The sequence below is a fragment of the Bos grunniens genome, chromosome 25, assembly GCF_055505025.1.
Source record: "Bos grunniens cultivar Pamir isolate PY7600 chromosome 25, Bosgru_T2T1.0, whole genome shotgun sequence".
Taxonomy (NCBI): domain Eukaryota; kingdom Metazoa; phylum Chordata; class Mammalia; order Artiodactyla; family Bovidae; genus Bos; species Bos grunniens.
Genome location: NC_141189.1, coordinates 4,992,028 through 5,016,277, shown reverse-complemented (window position 1 = coordinate 5,016,277; position 24,250 = coordinate 4,992,028). Strand labels below are relative to the sequence as shown.

The 24,250-nt window shown below is 60.6% G+C and overlaps 1 protein-coding gene and 1 long non-coding RNA gene across 11 annotated transcripts in view; one reads left to right on the top strand and one right to left on the bottom strand.

Moving 5' to 3' along the window:
• TECPR1 (tectonin beta-propeller repeat containing 1) overlaps nt 1–24,219 on the top strand; it is a 28,501-nt gene extending 4,282 nt beyond the window's left edge. The window contains exons 2-25 of one of the 10 annotated variants that reach the window (XR_015154272.1): nt 562–797; nt 1,211–1,393; nt 2,074–2,196; nt 3,020–3,145; nt 6,551–6,725; nt 6,847–6,947; nt 8,093–8,194; nt 9,368–9,513; nt 12,255–12,568; nt 12,898–13,043; nt 13,470–13,625; nt 14,090–14,239; nt 14,328–14,485; nt 15,275–15,402; nt 16,213–16,315; nt 18,763–18,859; nt 18,934–19,013; nt 19,609–19,665; nt 20,053–20,233; nt 20,521–20,656; nt 21,382–21,503; nt 22,182–22,288; nt 22,449–22,568; nt 22,731–24,219. Coding sequence is in view for 2 of the 10 variants with exons in the window: in XM_086373933.1 (XP_086230059.1) it covers nt 562–797; nt 1,211–1,393; nt 2,074–2,196; nt 3,020–3,145; nt 6,551–6,725; nt 6,847–6,947; nt 8,093–8,194; nt 9,368–9,513; nt 12,255–12,568; nt 12,898–13,043; nt 13,470–13,625; nt 14,090–14,239; nt 14,328–14,485; nt 15,275–15,402; nt 16,213–16,315; nt 18,763–18,859; nt 18,934–19,013; nt 19,609–19,665; nt 20,053–20,233; nt 20,521–20,656; nt 21,411–21,503; nt 22,182–22,288; nt 22,449–22,568; nt 22,731–22,874 (3,362 nt within the window). In the remaining 8 variants the exon portion in view is untranslated. Of the gene's footprint in view, nt 1–561; nt 798–1,210; nt 1,394–2,073; nt 2,197–3,019; nt 3,146–6,550; nt 6,726–6,846; nt 6,948–8,092; nt 8,195–9,367; nt 9,514–12,254; nt 12,569–12,897; nt 13,044–13,469; nt 13,626–14,089; nt 14,240–14,327; nt 14,486–15,274; nt 15,403–16,212; nt 16,316–18,677; nt 18,860–18,933; nt 19,014–19,608; nt 19,678–20,052; nt 20,234–20,520; nt 20,657–21,381; nt 21,504–22,181; nt 22,289–22,448; nt 22,569–22,730 lie in introns of those variants that run through there. The other 9 variants (XR_015154275.1, XR_015154279.1, XM_086373933.1 and 6 more) reach the window with 9 other exon arrangements.
• Nucleotides 7,667–8,926, bottom strand: LOC147344777 (uncharacterized). Its single transcript, XR_015154293.1, has 2 exons — nt 8,872–8,926; nt 7,667–7,978 (listed from the first exon to the last, which is right to left on the bottom strand). It is a non-coding gene; the product is annotated as an uncharacterized LOC147344777 (long non-coding RNA).
• Nucleotides 24,220–24,250: the final 31 nt, after the last annotated feature.

The following is a 24,250-nucleotide window of genomic DNA, read 5'->3' as shown; positions in this document are numbered from 1 at the left end:
CTGCCATCCCTGCCACCCGCTCAATCGAGCGGCTCCTACAGGATCACACAGGACTCTGGCTGGGGTGCCGGGCCTGTGCGGACGCCCCTACCAAACCCAGAGGAAGGGGGATCATGGGGGGCCCCGCCAATGTGAGGGGGACCCTGTGCACCAGAGGGTGGGGCCTATGGGGAGGCCTTTCAAGGATTCATTAGATCTGCAACCTGTCATTTATTCTTTAGACAAGAAAGATGCAAACTGTGACCCAATGACAACACTATTCATTAAACTGGGGGCAGGAGGTATTTGGATAGTACATATTTTTTTTTTCTGGATTTTTTTGTATATTTCGAGAAAAAAAAAATCCTTACCATGAGAGGGAGAAAAGGCAAAGAACAGAAAAGGAACCTGGACTGAAGCTGGGTTCTGCCCTTGCTTTGCTGGGGGGTGGGGAGGGTGCTCAGCCTCCTGCAGCAAGAGAGCATCACCCCGGGGTTCCCTGCCTCACCAGGCAGTCCCCGGGGCCAGGGTCCTGGAGCGGCCGTGCCCACTGACCTCGCCCTCCTGCCTCTCTCCCCTCAGCCCCCGCGGCCATGCCCAGCTCGGCGCTGTGGGCAGTGGACCTGTTCGGGAGGGTGTTCACGCTGTCCACGGCCGGGCAGCACTGGGAGCCGTGCAGGGACGCCCAGCTGGAGTTCAAGCGGGTCAGCGCGGCCAGGGACTGCTGCTGGGGCATCGCCTGTGACCACCAGGTGTACGTGCTCGTGGGTGCCAGCGATGTCCCCATCCGCTGCCAGGAGGAGGCCTATGAGAATCAGGTGGGTCCGAGGGGTGGCGGGGTCGCCGGGAGACAGCCCTGCACCCCCGACGCCTGGCCTGTTCCCGCCTGTTCCCTTCAGTCTGCTGAGATCAGGCCTGCACCCCCGACGCCTGGCCTGTTCCCGCCTGTTCCCTTCAGTCTGCTGAGATCAGGCCGCGCAGCTGCTGCAGCCCGCCGCGTCCTGTCCTCACCCAGGCCACTGGCCGGGTCTGCACAGGCTCCGGGGCGGGTTCCGGGAGCTCACAACAGCCGTGCCCCCCACCACCCAGGGTGGCAGGTCCCTGCCCTTCAGGTTGCGGTTCTGGTGGCCGTCTGCTCACTTCCTGTCCTGGAGACGAGGCGAGGGCCCTGCTGACCCTGGAGAGCCCTTCACCGCCCGGGCCTAAGGCCAGTCTCTGCCTCCGCCTGCAGCGCTGGAACCCCGTGGGCGGCTTCTGTGAGACGCTCCTGCCAAGTGACCGCTGGCCGTGGAGCGACGTGAGTGGGCTCCAGCACCGGCCGCTGGATGGGGTGGCACTGCCCTCGCTGCACTGGGAGTGGGAGTCGGACTGGTACGTGGATGAGAATTTTGGAGGGGAACCCACGGAGAAAGGGGTAGGTGAACTCGGGTCTTGCCGGCGGGGCTCCCCGTACCCCCAGTGCTGTCCCCGCGCCCCGTGGCATTGGGCCTCGCCCTGGGCCGCGCGCTCCCTGCTTGCTGGACGGGGCCCACGGGTGACGCTTCAGGCCACACGCTGCCCCCCCCACTCCCGCTCCCCTTCCCCAGCTCTTCCCCCCGCCATCCCGCTCCCCTTCCCCAGCTCTTCTCTGGCCTTCCCCCCCCCATCCCGCTCCCCTTCCCCAGCTCTTTCCTGCCTCCCCCCCCCCACTCCCCTTCCCCAATCCCGCTCCCCTTCCCCAGCTCTTCCCCCCCCATCCCGCTCCCCTTCCCCAGCTCTTTCCTGCCTCCCCCCCCCATCCTGCTCCCCTTCCCCAGCTCTTTCCTGCCTCCCCCCCCCATCCTGCTCCCCTTCCCCAGCTCTTTCCCCCCCCATCCCGCTCCCCTTCCCCAGCTCTTTCCCCCCCAAATCCCGCTCCCCTTCCCCAGCTCTTCCCTGCCTCCCCGCCCCCATCCTGCTCCCCTTCCCCAGCTCTTCCCTGCCTACCCCCCCATCCCGCTCCCCTTCCCCAGCTCTTTCCTGCCTCCCCCCACCATCCCGCTCCCCTTCCCCAGCTCTTTCCTGGCCTTCCCCGGGAAACTTCCAGAGCCCCCCACCCCCACCTTGATGTTTCAGGGCTGGACATATGCCATCGACTTCCCTGCCGCTTACACGAGGGACAAGAAGTGGAATTCCTGCGTGCGGCGCCGGCGGTGGATCCGGTACAGGAGATACAAGTCTCAGGACGCCTGGGCCAAGGTCTGGGGCCTGCGGGGCCAGGGGCACGTAGGTGGTGGGCCTGTGCGGGGAGGGCGCGTGGACCCGCACGCCTAGCCTGGGGCCTGGCCTCTGACCCCCTCCAGTGTTGAACGCTGTGACCCAGTGTCCCTTCCTTTGGGAGGTGGCCGCTGCGGGAGCCGGGCCAGACTGTGGCCCAGGGCAGCACAGCAGGGCGTTGCCCTGGTCTCTGGACTGCCCTGTCCCGGACTGAGACTCGATCTGGTACATCTTCCTCCCCCATCCCCCAACCCCACCCCATGCAGGAGCCACTCAGGCCCTTGTATTTTTCCAGTGACCCAGAAAAACCAACCAAGGGGTGTGAGGCCTGGACTGGGGTGCTCGGGGGCCTTGAATGAGAGGAAGGCCTCAGACCCTCGCCCGACCTCTCTGGAGGGCCCATGCCACGAGGTGGGGCTGCCAGCCCAGCCTGCCTGGCCCTGGGGTGCGAGCAGCCAGGCAGCAGGGCGACGGCCAGGGTCACGGGAGCCCCCACCCCACGGCCGTGTTCTGGGGTTAGCTCCTTCTCTGTGGAAGATGGAGTCACAGCAAAGTGGGGGCCACTGTGAGCCCTTGGGGCCAGCAGCCCAGCCTGGGGCTGGTGGAGGGGAGGACACGGCAGAGGGGCCCTCCGCCCAATGCTGCCCTTCCTGTGAAGTCAGCAGAGCCAGGCTAGAGGACAGAGGGCACGTGCTGAGGGCTGGCGGGCAGCCGGGGTGGGGGCTCGCAGGAGCGGACCAGCGCCGCCCCGGGCCCAGGCGCCCACGGGCACTGAGGCCTCCTGCCTCCCACCCCTTCCATGCAGATCCCTTCGGAGGACGACCCCCAGCAACTGCCTGACCCCTTCAGTGACCTCTCTGTGGGCGGGTGGGAGGTCACAGACGAGCCCGTGGGCCGCCTCTCCGTGTGGGCCGTGACCCTGCAGGGAAAGGTAAGGCCACCCCAGAGCTGCGGGTGGGAGGTGGCGGACCGGCCGCCCACGGAGCGGGTGGGGGAGAGGCTGCCCCCGCCGGCCTCCCGGGAGGACGAAGGAGGGCGCTCCCTGGGCCCTCTTCATGTCCTGTCCCAGCAGTGGGGGCTGCCTGAGCAGGTGGCATGTCGCTGGGGGCCCCACAGTCCCCCGTCCTGCGACCCTGCTGTCCTGGGGACCCCCTGGGTCCTCGTCCTCCTAGAGGCCTCTGAGCTCCCTGCGTGCCTGGTCCTGGCCTGTCCCTCCTCTGAGCACCTGGAGCCTTGGTTGGCGCCCACCCTGGGCTGGGTCGCATCAGGCTTGGCTCCTCAGAGCAAGGCTAGGCTCCCTTCCCAGTGCCCTGTGGTGCCTCCCACACAGCAGTGTCCAGTATATTAAGGGTGGGTGGGTAGGATGGGTGGATAAGTGGATGGATGCAGAGGGGTGTGGATAGGTGGGTGTGTGTGTATAAATGGATGGATAGTTACGTGGATGAATGCATGGATGGGTGGATGAGCAGATGGGTTGGTAGACAGGTATATGGATGAATGGATAGTGGATTACTAGGTGGGTGGGTGGGTGGGTAGATAGATGGGTAGATGGGTGGGTGATGGATGGATGGATGCAAGGCTTTCGGATGGGTGGATAGATGGGTGGATGGGGGCAGGTTTAGAGAGGAGAGGAGCGTCTTCACTCGGGAGCTTGTGATCTAGGAAATGTGATTCAAAGAAACGAAACCCACCCCTGGCGGCAGCAGTGACAGCGACACAGACGGTCCTGGGTGCAGGGATCTAACACTCTGAGTCCTCAGTGCTCTAAATGTAAACTGATCAAAGCTCTCTGGATGGCTCTGGAGCAGTCCCAGCGGGTGTTTATCAGGCCTACCTCCAGGTCCTGCTCGGTCCAGGCCGAGGCCACCCCGTAGTGGCTTTCTCTTAGCCACACTGAAGGGTGCTGGGGAGCTGGACCGGATGCAGCGCCACTGCGGGGCCACCTGGATGCAGAGAGAGGGGAGAACAGGTTTGAGAGCCGTGCTGGGTGTGAGCCAGCACTCCCCTGTGTCACTCCTGCAGTCCATTAAAGGTGGAACCAGGACCTGGGCTTTGGGCGAAGTTGGGCAGACAGTCGGGTCAAACCCAGCAGGCAGCAGGAGGGGGGCTGCCCAGGACTGGTTCTGCAGTGTGGGGGGCTGTGGATCCAGCCGCTGGTTCAGTCACTGGAGGAGAAGGCGATGGCACCCACTCCAGTACTCTCGTCTGGAAAATCCCATGGACGGAGGAGCCTGGTAGGCTGCAGTCCATGGGGTTGCGAAGAGTCGGACATGACTGAGCGACTTCACTTTCACTTTTCACTTTCATGCATTGGAGGAGGAAATGGCAACCCACTCCAGCGTTCTTGTCTGGAGAATCCCAGGGACGGGGGAGCCTGGTGGGCTGCGGTCTATGGGGTCGCACAGAGTCAGACACGACTGAAGCGACTTAGCAGCAGCAGTAAACTGTCTGAAGAAGCACCCAGCAAAACTTCATGTGCAAATAGGGCCCATTACATGGAACGCATGAGGGCGATGGTGAGAGAGTTATAACCTATGCACTCCAGTGTCCCTTTTCTCCCTTGGAAAATAGTGTTTATACTAAGTCATTGGAAGTGTTTTATTCATTATCATAAGCGAGACCATGTTACATATTTCAAAAATATTATAGTACTGTGCTGAGATAGCATAGAATTTAAAGTTTATAAATAAAATTAATGAGTAATAAATCTCACTAATAAAGAATTTTTAAAGAAAACTTGAGGTGACAGGGTTGGAAGGCCGTGGACCCCCGCCCTCCAGGACCACAGAGACATGCCGCCCCCTCCAGATGAAATGAGCCACATGGTTTGGGCAATAGAAGCAGGTGGTTCCATCTTAAATATCGGATTATGCTCCCTGTCATCCAGTTAAGGACAGAAAGAACATTTTGTTGTTGTTACTCAGTTGCTAAGTCCTGTCCGACTCTTTGGACCCCGTGGACTGCAGCACAGCAGGCTTCCCTGTTTTTCCAGTACTATCTCCCAGTTTGCTCAGCTCCGTGTTCACTGAGTCAGTGATGCCATCTAACCATCTCATCCTCTGTCACGCCCTTCTCTTTTGTCCTTCAGCCTTTCCCGCATCAGGGTCTTTCCCAATGAGGTGGCTCTTCTCATCATGTGACTAAAGTATTGGAGCTTCAGCATCAGTCCTTGCAAAGAACATTTTGAAGTGAAGTGTTTTTCTAGTCATATCCAACTCTTTTGTGACCCCATGGACTATAGCCCACCAGGCTCCTCTGTCCATGGAATTTTTAGGCAAGAATACTGGAGTGGGTTGCCAGTTCCTTCTCCAGGGGATCTTCCTGACCCAGGGATTGAACCTAGGTCTCCTGCATTGCAGGCAGATTCTTATACTATCTGAGCCACCAGGGAAGCCCAAAGAACATTTTTGTTGTTGTTCAGGTCACTCAGTTGTGTCTGACTCTTTGCAACCCTATGGACTGCAGCACACCAGGCTTCCCTGTCCTTCACCATCTCCTGGGGCTTGCTCAAGCTCATGTCCATTGAGTCAGTGATGCCATCCAACTATCTCTCATCCCCTCCTGCCTTCAATCAGAGTCTTTTCCAATGAGTCGGCTCTTCGCATTAGGTGGCCAAAGTATTGGAGCTTCAGCATCAGTCTTTCTATGAATATTCAGGATTGATTTCTTTTAGGATTGACTGGTTTGATCTCCTTGCAGCTTGAAAAGTGAAAGTGAAGTCGCTCAGTCTTGTCCGACTCTTTGCGACCCCCTGGACTGTAGCCTACCAGGCTCCTCTGTCCATGGGATTTTCCAGGCCATAGTACTGGAGTGGATTGCCATTTCCTTCTCCAGGGGATCTTCCCAACCCAGGGATCGAACCCAGGTCTCCCGCATTGCAGACAGGCGCTTTACCGTCTGAGCCACCAGGGAAGTCCAACATTCCTAAAAAGGAGGGTTGAAGGTTTTCTTATCTAGCCACCCAGCCCCCTGTTTCTCTTAGAGACAGGTGTGCTGAGAGCATTTGGCCACTAGAGGGCTCAGGACACCCAGGCCAGGGCTGGAGTTCTCACAAGTCAAGCAGGTGACAAAAGAGGTCTGTCCCCTGGGACCGCCAAAATCCACGTGTCGGCGTCGCGTATTCTAGCATAGGCAGGAGACGTCTGATCTGGCTCGAGGCTCTGGATGGCAGCGGGGACAAAGTGAGGGAGATCTGGATGGTCCCCTCGAGACCCCGGGTCCTCTGGAGACCCCCACGTTTGGGCTGTGCACAGGCTGATGCAGATACAGCCGAATTCTGGAAGCTGAGGTGGCATGGAGCTCTGGCCTGACCCTGCTGGTATCCCTCGCCTCCCAGGTATGGTACAGAGAGAACGTCAGCCACCACAACCCCGAAGGCTCGTCGTGGTCCCTGGTGGACACCCCCGGGGAGGCGGTTCAGATCAGCTGTGGGCCCCACGACCTGCTGTGGGTGACGCTCTGGGAGGGCCAGGCCTTGGTTCGGGAAGGAATCAACAGGAACAACCCCAAAGGTGGGCGGCTCTGCGTGCTGTGCTGGGAGAGGCGGGTAGGGGGCGCCCGGCTTCAACCCCCCACCCACCCCCGAGCTCCTAGTGATGGGGGCTGCCTGCACTTCCTCCTGGGGTCGGGTAGGAAGTTCCTGGTCCACAGTGGAGCCGCCCACGTCTGAAAATGGGATCCTGCATGTCTCCACGGGCGTCTGCGTGGTCTGGGCCGTCACTAAGGACCGGAAGGTAAGACGGTCCCTGGGGCTGGGTCTGAGGGCTCAGTTTAATGTTGACGGTCATGTGGGTTTTTGTCCTTGTGAGTGTGGTCTTAACTCTTCAGGGCTGCCCTAGTGGCCTGGTGGTAAAGAATTCGCCTGCCATTCAGGAGACATGGGTTCGATCCCTGATCCAGGAAGATCCCACATGATGCAGAGCAGCTAAGCTCGTGGGCCACACCTATTGAGCCCTCGAGCTCCAGAGCCCATGCCCTGCAACGAGAGAAGCCACCACATGAGAAGCCCTTGTACCCAAACTATAAATAGCCATGCTCACCACGACCAGAGAAAAGCCAACACGGCAACAGACCCAGCACTGCCAGTAGTTAAAAAGTAAATAAAATTATCCTCTTTAGAACATAGCCGGCATCAGTCGAACCCTGTGCGTTTTTCTGCTGTTGTCGCAGATGATCTCTGAGCTCTTTGGTGACCCCTCCCCCGCCTTGCCTGCACCCCTGTAGCAAGCACAGAATGACTGTCCCTCAACAGGCCACAGCATTCCAAATATCAGAAGCAGACTCTCAGCTGACTGACTGCCTCCCCCTCCCGTCAGGAAGTGCTCATTTTTACCTTATCGGAGGCAAGTCCAGTGAAATAAGCTTATTTTGAGTTGCTTTCACAATCTCTTTTCTTCTTGCTTCCACTATCTCTCATCCCAGGGCATCTTTTCTTTCTTTTTTAAAAGAATCATTTATTTTTTCTGTGTTGGGTCTCGGTTGTTGGGGCTTTCCTCCAGTTGCAGGGAGTGAGGGTTGCCCCCCAGCCGCAGTGCGCGGGCCTCTCACTGAAGGGGCTTCCCTTGTTGCAGAGCCCGGCGCGGTGCGGCTCTAGAGACAGGCTCAGTGGTTGTGGCACTCGGGCCTAGTTGCTCTGCGGCAGGTAGGCCCTCCTGGATCAGGGATCACATCTGTGTCCTGTGCATTGGCAGGGGGATTCACCGCTGAGCCACCAGGGAGGCCCAAGGGCATCCTTTCTGAATGGTGTGCTGTGCTCATCTGTGGCCTGAACCAAAGGACCAAATTACTCATTTATTCTTCCTGAGACTTTAAAGAAAGAAAAAAAACCCTTTCATTTGAGTGGCACTCCAGGGGGGTGTGTTTATTTCTGATTTCCCAGGTTTGGTTCCGAAGAGGTGTCAACTCTCACAATCCCTGTGGCACCAGCTGGATCGAGATGTTTGGAGAAATGATGATGGTGAACGTGGGCCTGAATGACCAGGTGTGTGTGGTTCTGAGCCGTGGTCGGCAGGGCAGCCTCAGAGCGGGTGCTCCCTGCTCCCCACTGTCCCTTTCCACTAGGCCTGCTCGTGAGGCCGCTAGGGGAGGGGGCTAGGGCCGGCACACACTGCAAGCCCACGAGGGCAGCTGGGGGGCCGATTCCGGCTGAGCCCCAGAGCAGTGGTCACGAGCACGATCTGGGCAGGGCGTTCACCCTGGAGCCTGGGAAGCGTGCTAAGAGGTATTTGCGCACAGGTAAAGGGCAAAGCATTTTCCAACTCTAGCAGCGGTGTCTCGCCGGCATCACGAGCACCACAAGCACGGTTCCTACAGGGTAGCCTCCTCCTCGTAGACAGAGGTTTGGCTACTTTTAAGACTTGAGGGTGCGGGTGACGCCTTTCCCGTTGCTCTAAAAGTGCTTCCGGGGTGCAGGGGTGGCAGCCTTTCCTGTGCCCACTCACCCTCCTCACCCGCCCTGGTGGGCTGGGCACAATGGGCAGGGGCGAGGTGGGCGCTAGCTGGTGCCCACGGGCCTGATCACAGAGGCCATGGGCCATGACCAAGTGACAGAGATGCTATGATCTCCACAGCAAGGTCTCCTGGGGCCACGGCTCTGCCTTCGGGCACCCCCAGAGCCAGGGCCCCTTCTCTGGGCCCCTCAGCTACCCACGTACCCACCTTCCTCAGCGCCCAAAGATAGAGGGCAGGAGGCTTGCTTGGCCATCTTCCCCCTAAAAATGAGATTGGAATCAAGAAGGCTATTTTGCCGCTTCAGAAAGACCAGGAGCATCCTCTGGGTTCACTTGGGGAGCAGCTTCGTTCTCACAAAATGCCACACGGAGGATGGGGACACGGGTGGGAGTCCATCCCCACGCAGCGCCCACCAGCACTGGCACCTCTGTGGACCCTGGTGCCCCAAAGCCCTGAGTCGGCCTGAGGTTGTGGAGCCAGGCAGGGGTCCCTGCTTCCCTAGGACTTGGAGCTGCACCCGCCCCGGCCCCTGTGGCCTCTGCTTCCTGCATCCGAGTCCTGTACTCGGCACACAGCCCCCAGGCCCTTCCCAGGAACACCCCGAGATGTGTCCTAGACCCGGGGTGCTCGCCCCACGCGGTCCCCCCACCCCCCACAGGAAGGGGGCTCCGCACCGCCCACTCAGCAGTACCTCTCTGTGCAGGTCTGGGGCATCGGCTGTGTGGACCGGGCCCTGTACTTCCGTCAGGGCGTCACCCAGAGCGAGCTCAGCGGGAAGACGTGGAAGGTTATCGTTGCCGGCCGGGAGGGCGACCGCTCGCTGTCCGGCAGCTCCTTCAGCCTCCACAGGTGACGCTGACGGGCTTGGCAGGCCGGGCTGGGCGGGCAGGGTGGGAGGAGGCAGGAGGGCGTCAGGCCGGACCCATGGCAACCTGCGGCAGTGGGCCTCCTCCCCTCCTGGGCCGGGGTCCTACCGGGCCCAAGGGCAAGCGCTGTGCGTGGGAGGCGGGAGTGGGCAGCTTGGCGAGGCCAGGGCGTCCGTCCATACGGGGCTTGGGGCTGTCCCGAGTGGGCTGGCTGTTGGTCTCAAAGCCTCAGGGTCTGGGCGAGATAAGGCTTCCTTTCCCGGGATGCTCAGGCCCTGTGTCCGAGGAGAGGAGAGCAGGAAGGAAGGTGAAGGGTCTCTAAGCAGGAGGCGAGGCCTGGGACTGAGCCCAGAACTCCTGGAGGCCTAACTCCCTGGGATCCCCACGCCCAGCCCTCAGAGCTTCCTTTTCGAGGTTCTGCTTTTCTCGCAAGGTCCCAGGTGTGCCCGGCCCTAGCTCTGGGGACCACGCCCTGGGCTCCCTGGGGTTAGAGGGGGGACACGGCCCAGTCCTGCCCGCTGACCAGGGGAACGCTGGCAGGTGACCCAGCGCCTCAGCCGGCACCGCCTCTGCTCTGTGACAGGGGCTGCCCGCGATCCTGTCTGCAGCTTGGGCCCCCTCAGACGCTGGTCTCCACCCTCCGCTCCCCTAGCTCAGCGGTCAGCACTCGGCTGCACCGGCAGCCTAGAGGGGCCAGGAGGCCGGCCAGGTGGGGTTTACCTGCGGGTTGCAGCTCTTCAGCCAGTAGTTTTCTAAGTGGTCAGCACACTGGAATCAGCTGAGAACTTCCAAAACCATTGATGCCAGATCTTTGTGACCTTGGGTTTGGCAACGGCCTCTTAAATATGACACCCAAAGCACGAGAAACTAAAGGAAACATAGAGAAGTCAGAGTTCATCAACATTAAGAAAATTCTGTGCCTCTAAGGACACTTCTGGAGAAGGAAATGGCACCCCACTCCAGTACTCTTGCCTGGAAAATCCCATGGACAGAGGAGCCTGGTAGGCTACAGTCTATGGGGTTGCAAAGAGTCGGACACGACTGAGCGACTTCACTTCAGGACACTTCAAGAAAATGAAAAAATCGAAAGGATGGGAGAAAATACTGGAAATCATATATTTGACAAGGCTTACTATCTAGAATACATAAAGGGCTCTTGCAACTCAACAACAGATAAAAACAACTGCAAAGGGCCAAGGGGGGACTTCCCTGGAGCTCCCACGGCTAAGGATCTGCCCTGCAATGCCCTTCTTTTCTTGGCTGAGGAACTAGGATCCCACGTGCCACAACTGGAGAGTCCATGAGACACAAAGAAAGATCCCAAAACGACGATTTCGCGTGCCGCAACCAGTACCCAATGCAGCCAGATACATAAACGTGTATTTTTAAAAACAGAGTGTGCATGCCACAATGAGGATCAAAGGTCCCACGCGCCTCAACTAAGGCCCAAGGCACCAAATAAACGAAAAGAAAAAGCAGGGAGGAGAAAGACTTGAACACATGCTTCTGCATAGTAGGTACGTGAGTGGCCACAAGCAGAGGAAAAGATGCCTGACGTCACGAGGCATGAGGGAAACACAAACAAAACCACGTTACAAAGACAAAATGAAACACGTTGGATACCACTTCACACCCACCAGAACAGCTATAATCAAAAGCAGAGACAGAATCAGTGTTGCCAGGATGTGGAGAAGCCGGCGCCCTCCTGCCCTGCACTGCTGGGGGTGTGAACGACGCGGAGGCCACTTTGGAGAAGAGCGTGGCAGCTCCTCACGAGGCTAACCACGGAGCTACCACAGGACCCAGCAGTTTCAGCCCCAGAAAGAGGCCCAGAAGAACCGAACAGACGTTTAAGCAAAAGTTTGTTCACGAATATTTATCGCAGCACGGATGAGCTTCCCAGGGGTTGCTAGTGGTAAGGAATTCGCCTGCCAATGCAGGAGACGCAGGTTCGATCCCCAGGTCAGGAAGATCCCCTGGAGAAGGAAATGACAACCCACTCCAGTGTTCTCATCTGGAGAATCCCGTGGACAGGGGAGCTTGGTGGGCTAGAGCCCGTGGGGTCGCAAAGAGTTGGACACGCCTGAGCGACTGACGCACCCCTTATACTCACAATAGCCAAAATGTGGAAACAACTCAAATGTCTGTCAGTGGAAGAATTGATGGATAAAACAGTGTATCCATACAATGGAATATTATCTAACAATAAGAAGGAATGAAGAGCTGACACCCGCTACAGCACAGATGACCCTTGCCATCATTAAACTAAGCGGCAGTGGTCACAAAAGGCCACAGTCTGACCATGCCATGAGCGTGAAGTGTCAGGGACAGGCGGGTCCATGGAGACTTCGAGCCGGCTAGGGGGAAAAGAGGAGAGTGGAGAGGGCCTCTTTAATGGCTACAGAGTTTACATCTGGGGCAGTGAGGTTCTGGAAGTTGGTTGTGGTTCCACAACACTGCAAATGTACATGATGCCACTGCATTTTATAATTTTAAATGGTACATTTTACATCCCTCAATAAAAAAGCCACAACGCTGCCAGATCTCCACCCAAGATACATTGGTTTGGTTGGTCCGGGTGTGACGCAGAGACCTTTCCAAGTTCCTGGGGTTCCTGCTCCCTGGGGAGAAGGTTTTGGTGTCTGTGGCAAAGAGGCAGTGATTTGCCCAGGGGGTCCCACAGTATGTGTCCAAGGGAGTCACAGGTTGCCCCCTTCCTTCCAGCGCCGGCTGCTTCTTTGGCAACGAAGTGAGGGGCAGTGCTGAGTCCTGTGGTCCCGGCGATACGGATGCCTCCTGGGAGGTCCCCGGCCCTGCCTCCAGCCCAGCTGGGCTGCGTGGGAAGGAGTCCTGGAAAGGGCCCAGCCACGCAACTGCCAACTTTCCGGAGGCCACCGACCTCTCCTCGCTGAGGCTCCTCCCGCTAGGCCTGGAGGAGCCGGACAGCGCCGACTGCCACGCACTGTGGGCCTGGGTGTCCGGCGGAGGCTGTGCCGTGGAGGCCCACACCACACTGAAGTGGTTCACCACCCAGTCGGGTAAGTGCAGCCGCCCAGCGCCACGGACGTGACCCGGGGGCATCTGGAGCAAGCCTGGCGCCCCCACCGTGCTCAGCCCGTCTTTCTGGAGCCTTCCGCGACCAGTCGGGCAGTCGAAAGGAAGGGCATTGGCCTGGCACCCCTCTCCTCCCCGTCCCAGCAGGGGCGGCTGTCCCAGGCTGACGTGGGGGGACACCAGCTTCCCTACAAGGGTGAATGTCGGCAGGGAGGGCTCACAGGACATTGCACAGAGATGCTAGCCTAGCCTTCCGGAAAGAAAGGGCTGAGGCTGGCCTGCCGCCCGGCACTGAGGCTGTGCTGGCCGGCAGGCCTGTGCCCCTCGGTGCAGACGCTCTCGCTGTCCATCACACCGGCCCAGACGGCCGCCTGGCGGAAGCAGATCTTCCAGCAGCTCACGGAAAGGACCAAGCGGGAGCTGGAGAACTTCCAGCACTACGAGCAAGCGGTGGAGCAGGTGCGCAACGCTCGGGGCACTTCCTCCAGCAGGCATCCATTAAGTGCCTGCTGCACGCCCGCCCCGAGGAGAGTTGTACGCGGCCTCACCATGCTCCCAGCACAGAGGACCTGGCCCCGTCTTGGCTGGTGTGGGTCCCCGCATTGGGCACAGAACCACCCGGGGCCTCAGTTTCCCCACCCTGTGCAGAGGGTAGTGGGGTGCTGACCCCCAGACTCACAGAACCTGCTGGCTGGGGGCCTGGCTCCGGGCGGGTGTCTGATGGTGTCACTTCTGTTCTTAGGGTGAAGTGGGGGGGGGGCCAGTGCCCCCTGAGGCAACGAAGGGAGCAGGGTGGCCCTGGGGTGCTGGGTGCAGGGCTGGAGTGTTGGGGCCCCCGGGGCCGGCCTGTGACTCCGTACCCCTGTGCTCCCGGCTCTGCCCTAGTCTGTGTGGGTGAAGACCGGGGCCCTGCAGTGGTGGTGTGACTGGAAACCCCACAAGTGGATGGATGTCCACGTGGCCCTGGAGCAGCTCACGGGCCATGACGGGGCTCAGGACAGCATCCTCTTCATCTACTACGTGGTCCATGAGGAGAAGAAGGTGGTGGGGGTGTTGTGGAGGGGCTGGGGAGGTGGGGGGTGTCTGGGGAGGGGCGAGGTACGGTGGGGGTGTCTAGGGGAGAATGGGGTGGGGTGTCTAGGGGAGGGGGAGGTACGGGGGGGGTGGTGCCGTGTGTAGGGGAGGGGTCTTCCAGGGAAGGGAGCTGGTGGCCGCATCCCGGGCAGTGGGGGCATAATGTGCCGGCCCTCCAGTTCCAGAGGAGGGAGCAGGTTCTGGAGGCAGAGTCAAACTCCCACCAGGGCTGGGGTTTGAACCAAATCAATCCAGTCCTAAACATCAAAAAGGTCACTCAGGTTTCTGCTCAGGAGCGAGCCCCCACAGTGGCCGTGCCTCCCACTGCGCACGGAGCCCCATCGTTCTGGGGCCCCCAAGGCCCTCTGTCCCTGTTCCCCCACGGCGCCGGGCTCCACCCAGGGTCCCGCTGACCCCCGCTCTGCATGCAGTACATCCACGTGTTCCTCAACGAGGTGACGGCGCTGGTCCCCGTGTTCAGTGAGGCCAAGCACTCCTTCGCCCTGTACACCCCCGAGAGAACGCGGCAGAGGTGGCCCGTGCGCCTGGCCGCTGCCACCGAGCAGGACATGAGCGACTGGGTGAGCGGGCGGGGGTCCCTTGGGCGGGGGCGGGGGCCGCCATCTTGGGGCCAGCCCGGTCTCGCTGACCCGCCTGCCCCCTCGCCAGCTCACCCTGCTCAACCTGTCCTGCTGCGAGAGCCGGAGGATGCACGGCCGCCCCTCCCCACAGGCCATCTGGTCCGTCACCTGCAAGGGGGACATCTTTGTGAGCGAGCCCAGTCCGGACCTCGAGGGCCTTGAGCGCCGGCTGCCCTGCGACCAGATGTGTGTGGGCTGCACCCGACTGGGCTGGGGGCTGAGGCCTGGGGGCTGAGGGCTGGGGCCTGGCCTGACCCCAGATGTGGGTTCCCACCGGCCCGACCTGTGCGAGGACCCCAAGCGGGCATCAAGAACATGGCAGGGCTTGGGGGTGAGGCAGGTGTGGCCCCCCCCGAGGGGGACAGTGTGAGCAGAGTCCTGGGACACAGGGCTCCGGTCCTGCCGCTGCCCCCCGTCACCCAGAGCGCACGAGGACTGGGGGCACATGGGTGAGGCCGGGGCCCCACACAGGAGGGAGAGGGCATGTCCGCTCGCCCTCTGCTTGTCCGCTCCTGGTGGCCCTGTGTGCCCGGGGCCCAGACGAGCCCCCCTGCTGACAGTGCAGGGCCTCCGCCCTCAGGAGGCGACCTAGGTGGCCACACCCCCCACATCTGGGAGACCATGCCGGCCCATGCGGTGGCTCACTCTGCTCTGCCATGACCTGCCCCGACCCGGGGCGTGGGAACTCAGGGTGCCGACCTCAGCTCCCCACAACCGTCCCCGTTACCCACACAGCTCCACGGACAGGGACTCCTGAAGGCCCTGCCCACCGCAGGCCTGACCGGCTCCTGCTCCCGCTCTGGGCCCCCTTAGCTGGTTAATCCCCCTGGGGAAGCCGAGCAGGTTCCCTCGTTCTCAGTCGCGTCCGTCACTGGAGACCAAAGCTGAGTCAAACGGGAGCCGTGGCGGGCCGCGGAGGGAGGGGACGAGGATGGAGAGGCCTGCTGGACGTGTCCCCCTCTCCTCACGCTGCAGGTTCTGGCGGCAGATAGGTGGCCACCTGCGGGTGGTGGAAGCCAATAGCCGGGGCGTGGTGTGGGGCATCGGCTACGACCACACGGCCTGGGTCTACACAGGCGGCTACGGCGGAGGCTGCTTCCAAGGTGAAGGCGGGCCCCTCTCCCCCAGGCCCACCCCGCTCTAATCCCTGGCTGGCTTCTCTGCCCCCGTGCTGACGCTTGGCTGATGGGTGACCTTCACCTCTGCCAACCTCCACGTCCCGGGGCCAAAGCACACGGTGCGAGCCCACAAAGGCCTGGCCTCCAAGGAGCCTTCCTGGGCACCCACGGCTGAGCCGGAGACCGTGCAGGTTTCAGGAGGACAGCTGCCGGAACCACGGTCTCTCGATTCCCAGGCTTAATTCCAGTCCCTCTCTAGTGGGGGCTGTGCCTTAGGGGGTGACAGCTTGCTGAACCCCCGTGGGCTCCCTGTGTGCCAGAGGCAGGGATAAACGGAGGCAGCAGCAAAGCCTGAAACGGGACACTTCACGCCCTGGCCCACACGCCGCACAGTGAGGGTGGCTAGCCCTTTGGAACTGTGGTCCACTGAGACCGCTGAACACACGTCTACACGGGCTTAACGGCATCCCTGCTTGTGAGGCAGGAATTCCCTCTGTCTCCGTCTTACAGATGAGAACATGGGGTTTGTGGGGGTCACGTGAGGGGTCCAAGGCACCTCTGTTAGTAAGGCATTGGGGGGGCCCTCACACCTGCCGGGTGCCAGGTAAGTGAGATCGAAGGGGGAAGAGGCTGGGAGGCTGCGGCAGAAGAGTGGCAGGTTCTCCTGCCCCCAGGAAGAGAGAAACCCCAGCCAGCCAGCCCACCAAGCCCTCCCGGGCTGCCCGCTTGCCTACTCTCACCTGGCCGGGAGGGCAGCCGGTGTGGCTTAGGTGTGACCACCTCCTCTCCCCCCAGGCCTGGCCAGCAGCACCAGCAACGTCTTCACACAGTGGGACGTGAAGTGCGTCCACATCTACGAGAACCAGCGCTGGAACCCCGTCACAGGCTACAGCAGCAGGTAGGCTACGCGGGCGCCTGCGGAAGCAGGGCCCAGTCGGACAGCCGCGTCCCGAGCAGTGGGAGAGCTGGCGTCCAGCCCCCAGCGTGGAACTAACTGGATCTGACTGGCTGCAGGATTTTTCCATGAATCTTTAAGTATAACACATATTTTAAAAACTCAGTTATGGAGAGCATAACATATATCAAGCTCATGAAATGTGCATATACATACATGCGGTGAGATGTGTCTATCGAAGTCCATGTAGACATACATAGACACGGCCACATCTATCACCGTGTGCGTGCTTCACCGTGCTAAGTCGCTTCAGTCGTGTCCGACTCTGCAACCCCATGGACTGTGGCCCGCCAGGCGCCTCTGTCCATGGGATTCTCCAGGCAAGAATACTGGAGTAGGTTGCCGTGCCCTCCTCCAGAGGATCTTCCTGACCCAGGCACTGAACTCACACCTCCTACTCGTGCACTGGCAGGCGGGTTCTTTACCACCAGTGCCATCTGGGAAGCCTGTGTATTACTGACTTATCAGAAATCAAACCCCAACATAATCACTACCAGGGTCAAGAGACAGAACATGGCCACCCCCTCCCCATCCCATCTGGTGCTCTTTGACTTTTTAAAAAAGTTCTGCTTAATGGAAGCTACTGAGGACAGTGTAGCCTCCACCAAAAATTATTTTAACTCTCCAGACATGAGGCTTTGGGACAAGAGAGTCAGTGGCACTGTGTCTGGGACAGAAGTGGAGACACTCTAGAAAAGCTAGATCGCATGCCTCTTCTTAGTTCCTGCTCTCTCAGCATAGAAACATGTTTCTCACACTCTTACTGGGACACGTTCTTTTGCTTGTTTTAGAAAGTAAACAAGTTGCGGTATTTCTCAGCCCTTAAAGCCGTTGCGTTGAGTTCCAGCGGCCAGAGCAGTCTTATCTAAGTTCAGCGTTGGGGAGCCTCCGGGGAAGACTTTGCCCTGTGGGTTTCTTCTTTCCACTGGTCCTGGTATAATAAAACTACGAGCGTTCCCTCCTAAGTAGAGAGCTTTCCTGAGTTCTGTGAGTTGTTCTAGTAAATTAGTTGTGGTTAAGTGGATTCAGCTGCCCCATGGCATGGGGAATCTTCCCACAGCAGGGATCAAAGCCCTGTCCTCCGCATTGGCAGGAGGATTCTTAACCACTGGACCACCAAGGAAGTCCTATGTAGATCTTTTAATTTCTTTTTAATAACATTTTGTGATTTTCTACGAGATGAGGGTCTTGATATCTTAAAAATGGTATTTTTATATTTTTATATGGTTCATATTTTTGATACTAGGATAACTGGCACAAACTTTTTAAATTTCCTTGTTTTTTCAAATTGATGAAAAGAACTACGAAGTAACATGAAGAATAAAAACTCTAATCCCACTAACCAGATAGCAGCCACTTGCAGTGTTCTTCTACTTGTCCCTGTATGCCTGCGTTTGCTGGTAGTGGGGGCGGCAAGGGGGACAGTCAGGCACGTAGAGATGGTGGGTGACAGCCTCCCAACTCAATCCCGGAGGGTGGACAGGCTTATCTAACCTCTCTTCAGTCGTGGATGGGTGGACCGTTTGTGACCTTTCATACGGACAGTTTAAAGGGTTTCCTCACATGTAAATATTTGTGTCTCTCTGTTCATCTCAGGATATCAGGGTTTGAGCTCTTCTAAGGCAGCTTATACGCAATGCCTGCATGTGTTCTGGAAACCTCTGCCTCAGCTGTGTGTAGGGTCCACACAGGTGCTGATCTGCCTGCCTCTGCCCTTCTTGCTCACTCGCACCTTGGTCCTTGGGCTCCCCAGGGTCAGAGCCACCTGGGGAGACCATCCGGCACTGTGAGTGCTGGGAGTGTCAGTCAGGCAGTGTTGCTGTAACAGAACCCCACGGGCTAATAGCTTAAACAGCAGACATCCATCCTCTAGGTTCCAGAGGCCTCGGAGTCTGAGTCAGGTGTCAGCAGGTCTCTTCCCCGTGAGGGCTGTGGAGAGGATCTGTTCCAGTCTCCCTCCTGGCTCCAGGGGCCTCAGGCGTTCCCTTGGCTGGTGGCGGCATCACTTAGTCATTACATGGCCTTCTCCTGGTCTTCACATCAGCTTCCTGATTTGGGAAGCTTGGGTCCAAGTCTCCTCTTTCGTAAGGATGCTGTCATAGTGGAGTAGAGCCCACTCAGCAACTGTCTCATCTCAGCCAGGCCTTCTGGAGAGACCCCCTTTCCAAATAAGGTCACGCCCGCAGGACGCGACCACACACGACGCAAGAGAAGGGGGGTGGGGTCCACAGGCCCCAGGCTGGTGGGCTGGCTGGCTGGTGTCTGGAGCTCCTTCTGTTTCTGCCCGCCCCACCCCTCCCCACAGGAGATGCAGGCACCTGGGCGGCGGGCGGTGGCGGTGCTGTGTTCCCCTCTCTCTGGCATCACCTCACCCCTGGTGTCCCGTGCAGGGGTCTGCCCACCGACCGGTACATGTGGAGTGACGCCACGGGCCTGCAGGAGTGCACCAAGGCCAGCACGAAGCCCCCGTCCCTGCAGTGGACCTGGGTGAGCTCCGGGCTGGGGGTGGGGCAGAGGTTGCAGTAGAGGGTCTGCCCACACCGACCCGCCTGTTCCTCCAGGTTTCTGACTGGTTCGTGGATTTCAGCGTCCCTGGCGGCACGGACCCGGAGGGGTGGCAGTACGCCAGTGACTTCCCTGCGTGAGCATCTCTCTCTCTCTGTGGGCAGGGGCCCTCAGGGGGGCTGGGGCCCCGAGTGTCAGGCCTGGCGAAGTCGGGCGAAGCCCCTCCACCCTGCCCAGTGGCGCAGGCCCTTCACGATACACGAGTCGCGTTCAGATGGAGGATGGAGCCGAGAAAGACCGAACCAGAGCCTGAGCTGAGGCTTCTGAGCAGATGAAGTCCGGCGGGGAGGAGGTTTATCCTGATCTGAGCCTTCCCTTTGACCTCAAGCCCTGAACTTGACGGCTCCCAGAAGAGTGATATGAGGCCTGGGATGGGGAGGGCTCAGAGGCTCAGAGGCCCCTTAGCTAGAAACCACCACCCACCTCCAGGTAGCTGCCACGTCGTGGCCTCAGTGAGGTCCCAGCCCCAGGGAGACCCTGACCCCAGGGAGACCCCCTCCCGAGGGAGGCCTGGGTGGGGCTGGAGGCCCCTGAAGCAGGAGGATGGTGTCCTGTTACCTGCTGCCCCTGCTTAGCTCACACTGAGGCCCCGGGAGAAGGAATGAGTGTGCAGCGTTGCTTTCTAGAAAATTCCACAGAATGGTGCTGACTTCAGCTTCTTCCTCTTGCAGCTCGTACCACAAGTACAAAACCATGAAGGATTTCGTCAGGAGAAGGTGCTGGGCCAGGTGAGAAGGCAGGTAACTGGGGGGTGTGGCCACGCCCCTCCCTGCTCGGCCTCAGTCCCTGTGGAAGAAAAGGGGAATTTACAACTGGGGAGGAGAAAACAGGATCAAAATAAATGTCAGCCCAGGAAGTGCCCCCGGGCTCCCAGGGCTGTTTCTGAAGGGTTTGTTTTCAAGAACAAATAAGAGAAATGTCATTGGCAGGGCCCTGCAGGATCCTGGGGGGTTGGGGGGGGCTGGCTTGGAGTGGTGCCAGGGCAGGGCAGACAGCACAGGAGGGTGGGTCCTCCCAGGGTCAGGGGTCTAGCTGCCCCTTCTGTCCAGAGCAGGTGGCCCTGGGGCTCCCAGCACCACCAGGGTGACAGGGGCTTTGCTCTCTCTGCTGCTCAGAAAGTGCAAGCTGGTGACCACTGGGCCCTGGCTGGAGGTGACCTCCGTGGCCCTCAGAGATGTGTCCATCATCCCCGAGAGCCCAGGCGCCCACGGGAGCGGGTTGAACATCGCGCTCTGGGCCATCAGTGACAAGGGGGACGTGCTGTGCCGTCTGGGTGTGTCCGAGCTCAACCCCGAGGTGGGCACCCGGTGGGGGAAACCAGGATCTGCCCGGCCCGCCAGCCCCCCCTTCAGGGGTCCAGCGGATTCTTACCGAGACACACCTCCGCCGTGGGGGTAGGGCTGGGCTTTGGCCTCCCCGGGCCTGCCCAGGAGGGTCCCTGGGTCCGGAAGTGGCCCGAGGTGGTCTAAGGCCAGCGGGCACTTGGAGCTGAGGTCGAGGTTGGCGTGACGAGCCGTCCGCCCTGGGGCCGGGCGGGCGACAGGCAGGACGGAGCAGCCCTGAGCATCCCTCCTTCGCCTCAGGGCTTCTGCTGGATGCACGTGGGCACCGACCAGCCCTTCACCTCCGTCTCCATCGGCGCCTGCTACCAGGTGTGGGCCGTGGCGAGGGACGGCTCCGCCTTCTACCGCAGCTCCGTGTCCCCCTCCAGGCCCAACGGTGAGAACCCTCGCCTCAGGCGGTCGCCCTGCGCCCGCCGCCGCCGCCGCCGCCATGTTGGGTCGAGCGCCAGGGGGCGGCTACGGCTACTTCCGCTTCCAGAGGAAGCCGGTGGACGGGGCTCCGTTTAATCAACGAGCGTTTACCCGGCATGGGGCCAGGCTGGGCTACCCCCAGAGTCCACACCCCCTCTGCTGGGATGACCCAGGGGTGGTCACCCCGTGACGGGGTTGTCCTTCACCACCCTCGGCCTCCCGCCCCTCAGGGGACCTGCCTGGGCGCCCCCCCGGCCCATCCACAGTGTCGACCTCGACTGCTCTCCAGGAGCAAAGGTCATGCAGGCTTGTTTTTGGCTGGACATCTGGACAGTGTCCGGCACAGGGATTGCTGGGTGGGTGGTGACTGGCTTATCCGTGCCCTCCACCTGGAGCAGTGGGTTCGCACAGCAGCCTATGGCTGGATTTCCACCGCATGCCTGGCCGGGTACCTTCCCCTCCCTGTTAGGGCTAGCAGCCCATCAGAAGCCGCCGCAGCCTCGGGAGGGCCCCGGGCAGACCAGGGCATTGAAGGGACAGCAGGACCCAGGTCAGCTCCCGCCGGGCCCTGTCACTCGTGTGGTCCACCCGGTCTGGGGACAGAGGTTGGCTGCACCCGCTCGACCCCGCGAGCTGCAAAGGAGGCCAGGTGTGCCAGGAGCACCTGGGTGACAGGTGTGGTGCTTCCAGGTCCCATCCCAACCCATCTCCCACCGCAGGCGACTGCTGGTACCACATCCCACCTCCTCCCAAACAGAGGTTGAAGCAGGTGTCCGTGGGGCACACCTCGGTGTTCGCCTTGGACGAAAACGGCAAGTGGCTTCTGATTCCCAGGGGTCACCCGGGGAGGGGGTTCCCTGAGCACCCCAATGAGATGAGATCAGACCCTTACCCACCAAAGCCCCAGCATGAGACCTTCATGAGCCCCGTGAGAGCTGCCAGTCTGAGCTTGGCCTCCCTGCAGGCCCTCCCCGGAGTCATGCAGGGTGGGGAGCACCAGCCCCTCCCCAGGTGCTCAGGTCTGCCTGCGTCTCGGGCAGAGAGCGCGGCGCCATGGCCCAGGAGCATCTTCTAGATGGTGCCACCCAGGCCTGGGACTCGGAGGTCACCTGCCTGGCCTGGGCCATCCCTGCCCCTTACCCAGGCCAACTCCGAGTGGCTCTGCCCGCGCCCTTTCCTGGCCTGTCATGAGCAAAGCAAGGAGCTGGATCCCAAGGCTCTTATTCCAGCCTGAGTCACTGTGTCATTTAAAGAACTCCTTGTCCTCAGGTTCTCATGCGTGGACAGAGGACGAGGGTGCCAGCTGGGCCCAGCACGAGAGTGATGTAGCGGGGCACAGGCAGGCCTGGGAGGGCAGGGCTGGCCCAGGCTACAGGCCGATAGAGAGAGAGACCCTGCCTGCCCGTCTCTCGGTCAGACCTCCCGGCCTCGCAGACCCTGCAGGGGGGTCCAGACGCTTGGGGTCTCACGCCACTGCGTTTCTCTCCTAGGGAACCTGTGGTACCGCCAGGGGGTCACGCCCAGCCACCCGCAGGGCGACAGCTGGGAGCACGTGTCCAACAACGTGCGCCACGTGTCTGTGGGGCCCCTGGACCAGGTCTGGGGACACAGGGATGGAGGGTGGATGCTCCCCCTGGGGGCGGGGACTAGGGGGGGTCTGGTTCCTGTTCTGGTCCCCCCCACCCCTGCTGCTGTCCCCATGGACCCTGTGCCGCGAGGAGGGGGAGGGAGTGGGCTTCAGCAGGTCTCTGTTCCAGGTCTGGGTCATCGCTGACAAAGTCCAGGGGAGCCACAGCCTGAGCCGCGGAACCGTGTGTCGCCGCACGGGCGTGCAGTCCCTGGAGCCCAAGGGGCAGGGCTGGGATTACGGCATCGGGGTGAGCAGGCATCGGGCGGCTGTGCTGGCTGGGGTCTCCAGGCACCCAGGGTTCAGGTGGGGGTGGGCCCTGGGCAGAGCCCCTCAAGGGTCCGACCTGGAGGGAAGGTCTCTGCCCTTTGACCTCCTCGTGGCCCTGGGTGACTCTGTTCTCTTCTCCCAGGGGGGCTGGGATCACCTCTCCATCCGGGCCAGTGCCACCAGGGCCCCCAGGAGTTCATCCCAGAAGCCAGCCAGCAAGCAGAATGGGCAGCCCCCGAGCGTGGCCGGTGGCCCGTGGCAGACCCCCGGCCCCGTCTGCTGCTGAGGCCGCCTCCCCTCACTGGGAGCAGCCGTGGCACTGGGCACCAAAGACCAACGTTGATGTGAAACTTCTGTTGGAGCCGTGCTCACGCAGAACACCCCGAAACGTGGATCTGGGGGGTGGCGTCACCAGGCCCAGACTCTAGAGTCCATGCAGAGAACTTGGCCTGAGGTCACGGCCGTCTCAGAGGCTCTGAAATGGCCCAGAAATGTGAAGCTCTGTGGATGCTGCGTGTCCCCGGCCGTGGGGAGAACGTGGGGTGGGGGGCCCCCTTGCCTTGGCCTCAACTGCCTGCCCCCTGCCCCTCTGCCTCCTGCCTTTCGCCGCGGGAGCCTGGAGCCTTCCAGGAACACTGCCCCAGGGAAGAGGACCCAGGGAGCCCCCTCGACCCTGGATGGCCCCAGATGGCATCGGGACTCTCCTCCTCCCCCAGGAAAAACGGCACCGGGGCTCAGGACGGTTTTGCCTGGGCCCGGTCAGTTCTCAGAACAGGGCTCGCAAATAGGACTTCATTTCCTAAGTTAAGGAAGGGGTTGGAAATAAATGCTGGGGAGGGGTGTCGTCTTCACAGGGTGGACGGAGGACCGCCGGCCTGCTGTTCAGTTGCAAGGTCAGCATCCCCGGCCCTCAGTCAACCCTTTCCCAGGCGTGGTTGGGGGCCAGGGGGGCTCCTCTCTCGGCAGATCCTGTTGCAGGGGGTGGGGTGGGTAGAGACCACTGGCCCGCGAGAGGAGCCTGGAGGCGGCAGGCCTGAGCCCAGTCCTAGGGAGGCACCCCCCCACCCCACCCACAAGAGACCCCACTCCCAGTGTACAGCTGCTTTTTACCAGAAAAACGGTGCACTTGAAGCCTCAAGTCGGCCTCCCACAACCAGGTGATTTGATTCGTCCGAACCCATGTCCCATCTCTGCTCATTTTGAGACCCTGACGAGCCGACTCCGCTGGCCGCCCCGGGAGGCCCGCCGGGAGGGCTCAGCTGTGCGCTGTTTGCCTCGTGTTTGCTGCCCAGAAGCTGACTCTGAGGAGGTGTCCCTTGGGATCCCCTCCCCAGGGGGCACTGGAGGACAGCTGGCAGCCACTGCTGGGTCGCCTCAAAGTGGGCCCAGGAGGCGGGAGTTGGGGGGCAGCACGGGGAAAGCTCGTGAAGGGTCGGCGCCCTCTTATCTGTTTACACTCAAGTTGTCAAGTCTCTCTAAGTGGGCATTACGGCTGCTTCTACGGTGGCCCTGTTGCTCTGCTGTGAATTGCTGGTTCTCCAGGGCGCCCATTCCGCCCCAGCTCAGCATCACTGAACCATCTTGATTCCTTGGATGCTTTATTCAATAAAAACTTAATGCCAGAATGTCAAGGACATGATAATTTTTTTTCTTTACTGCTAC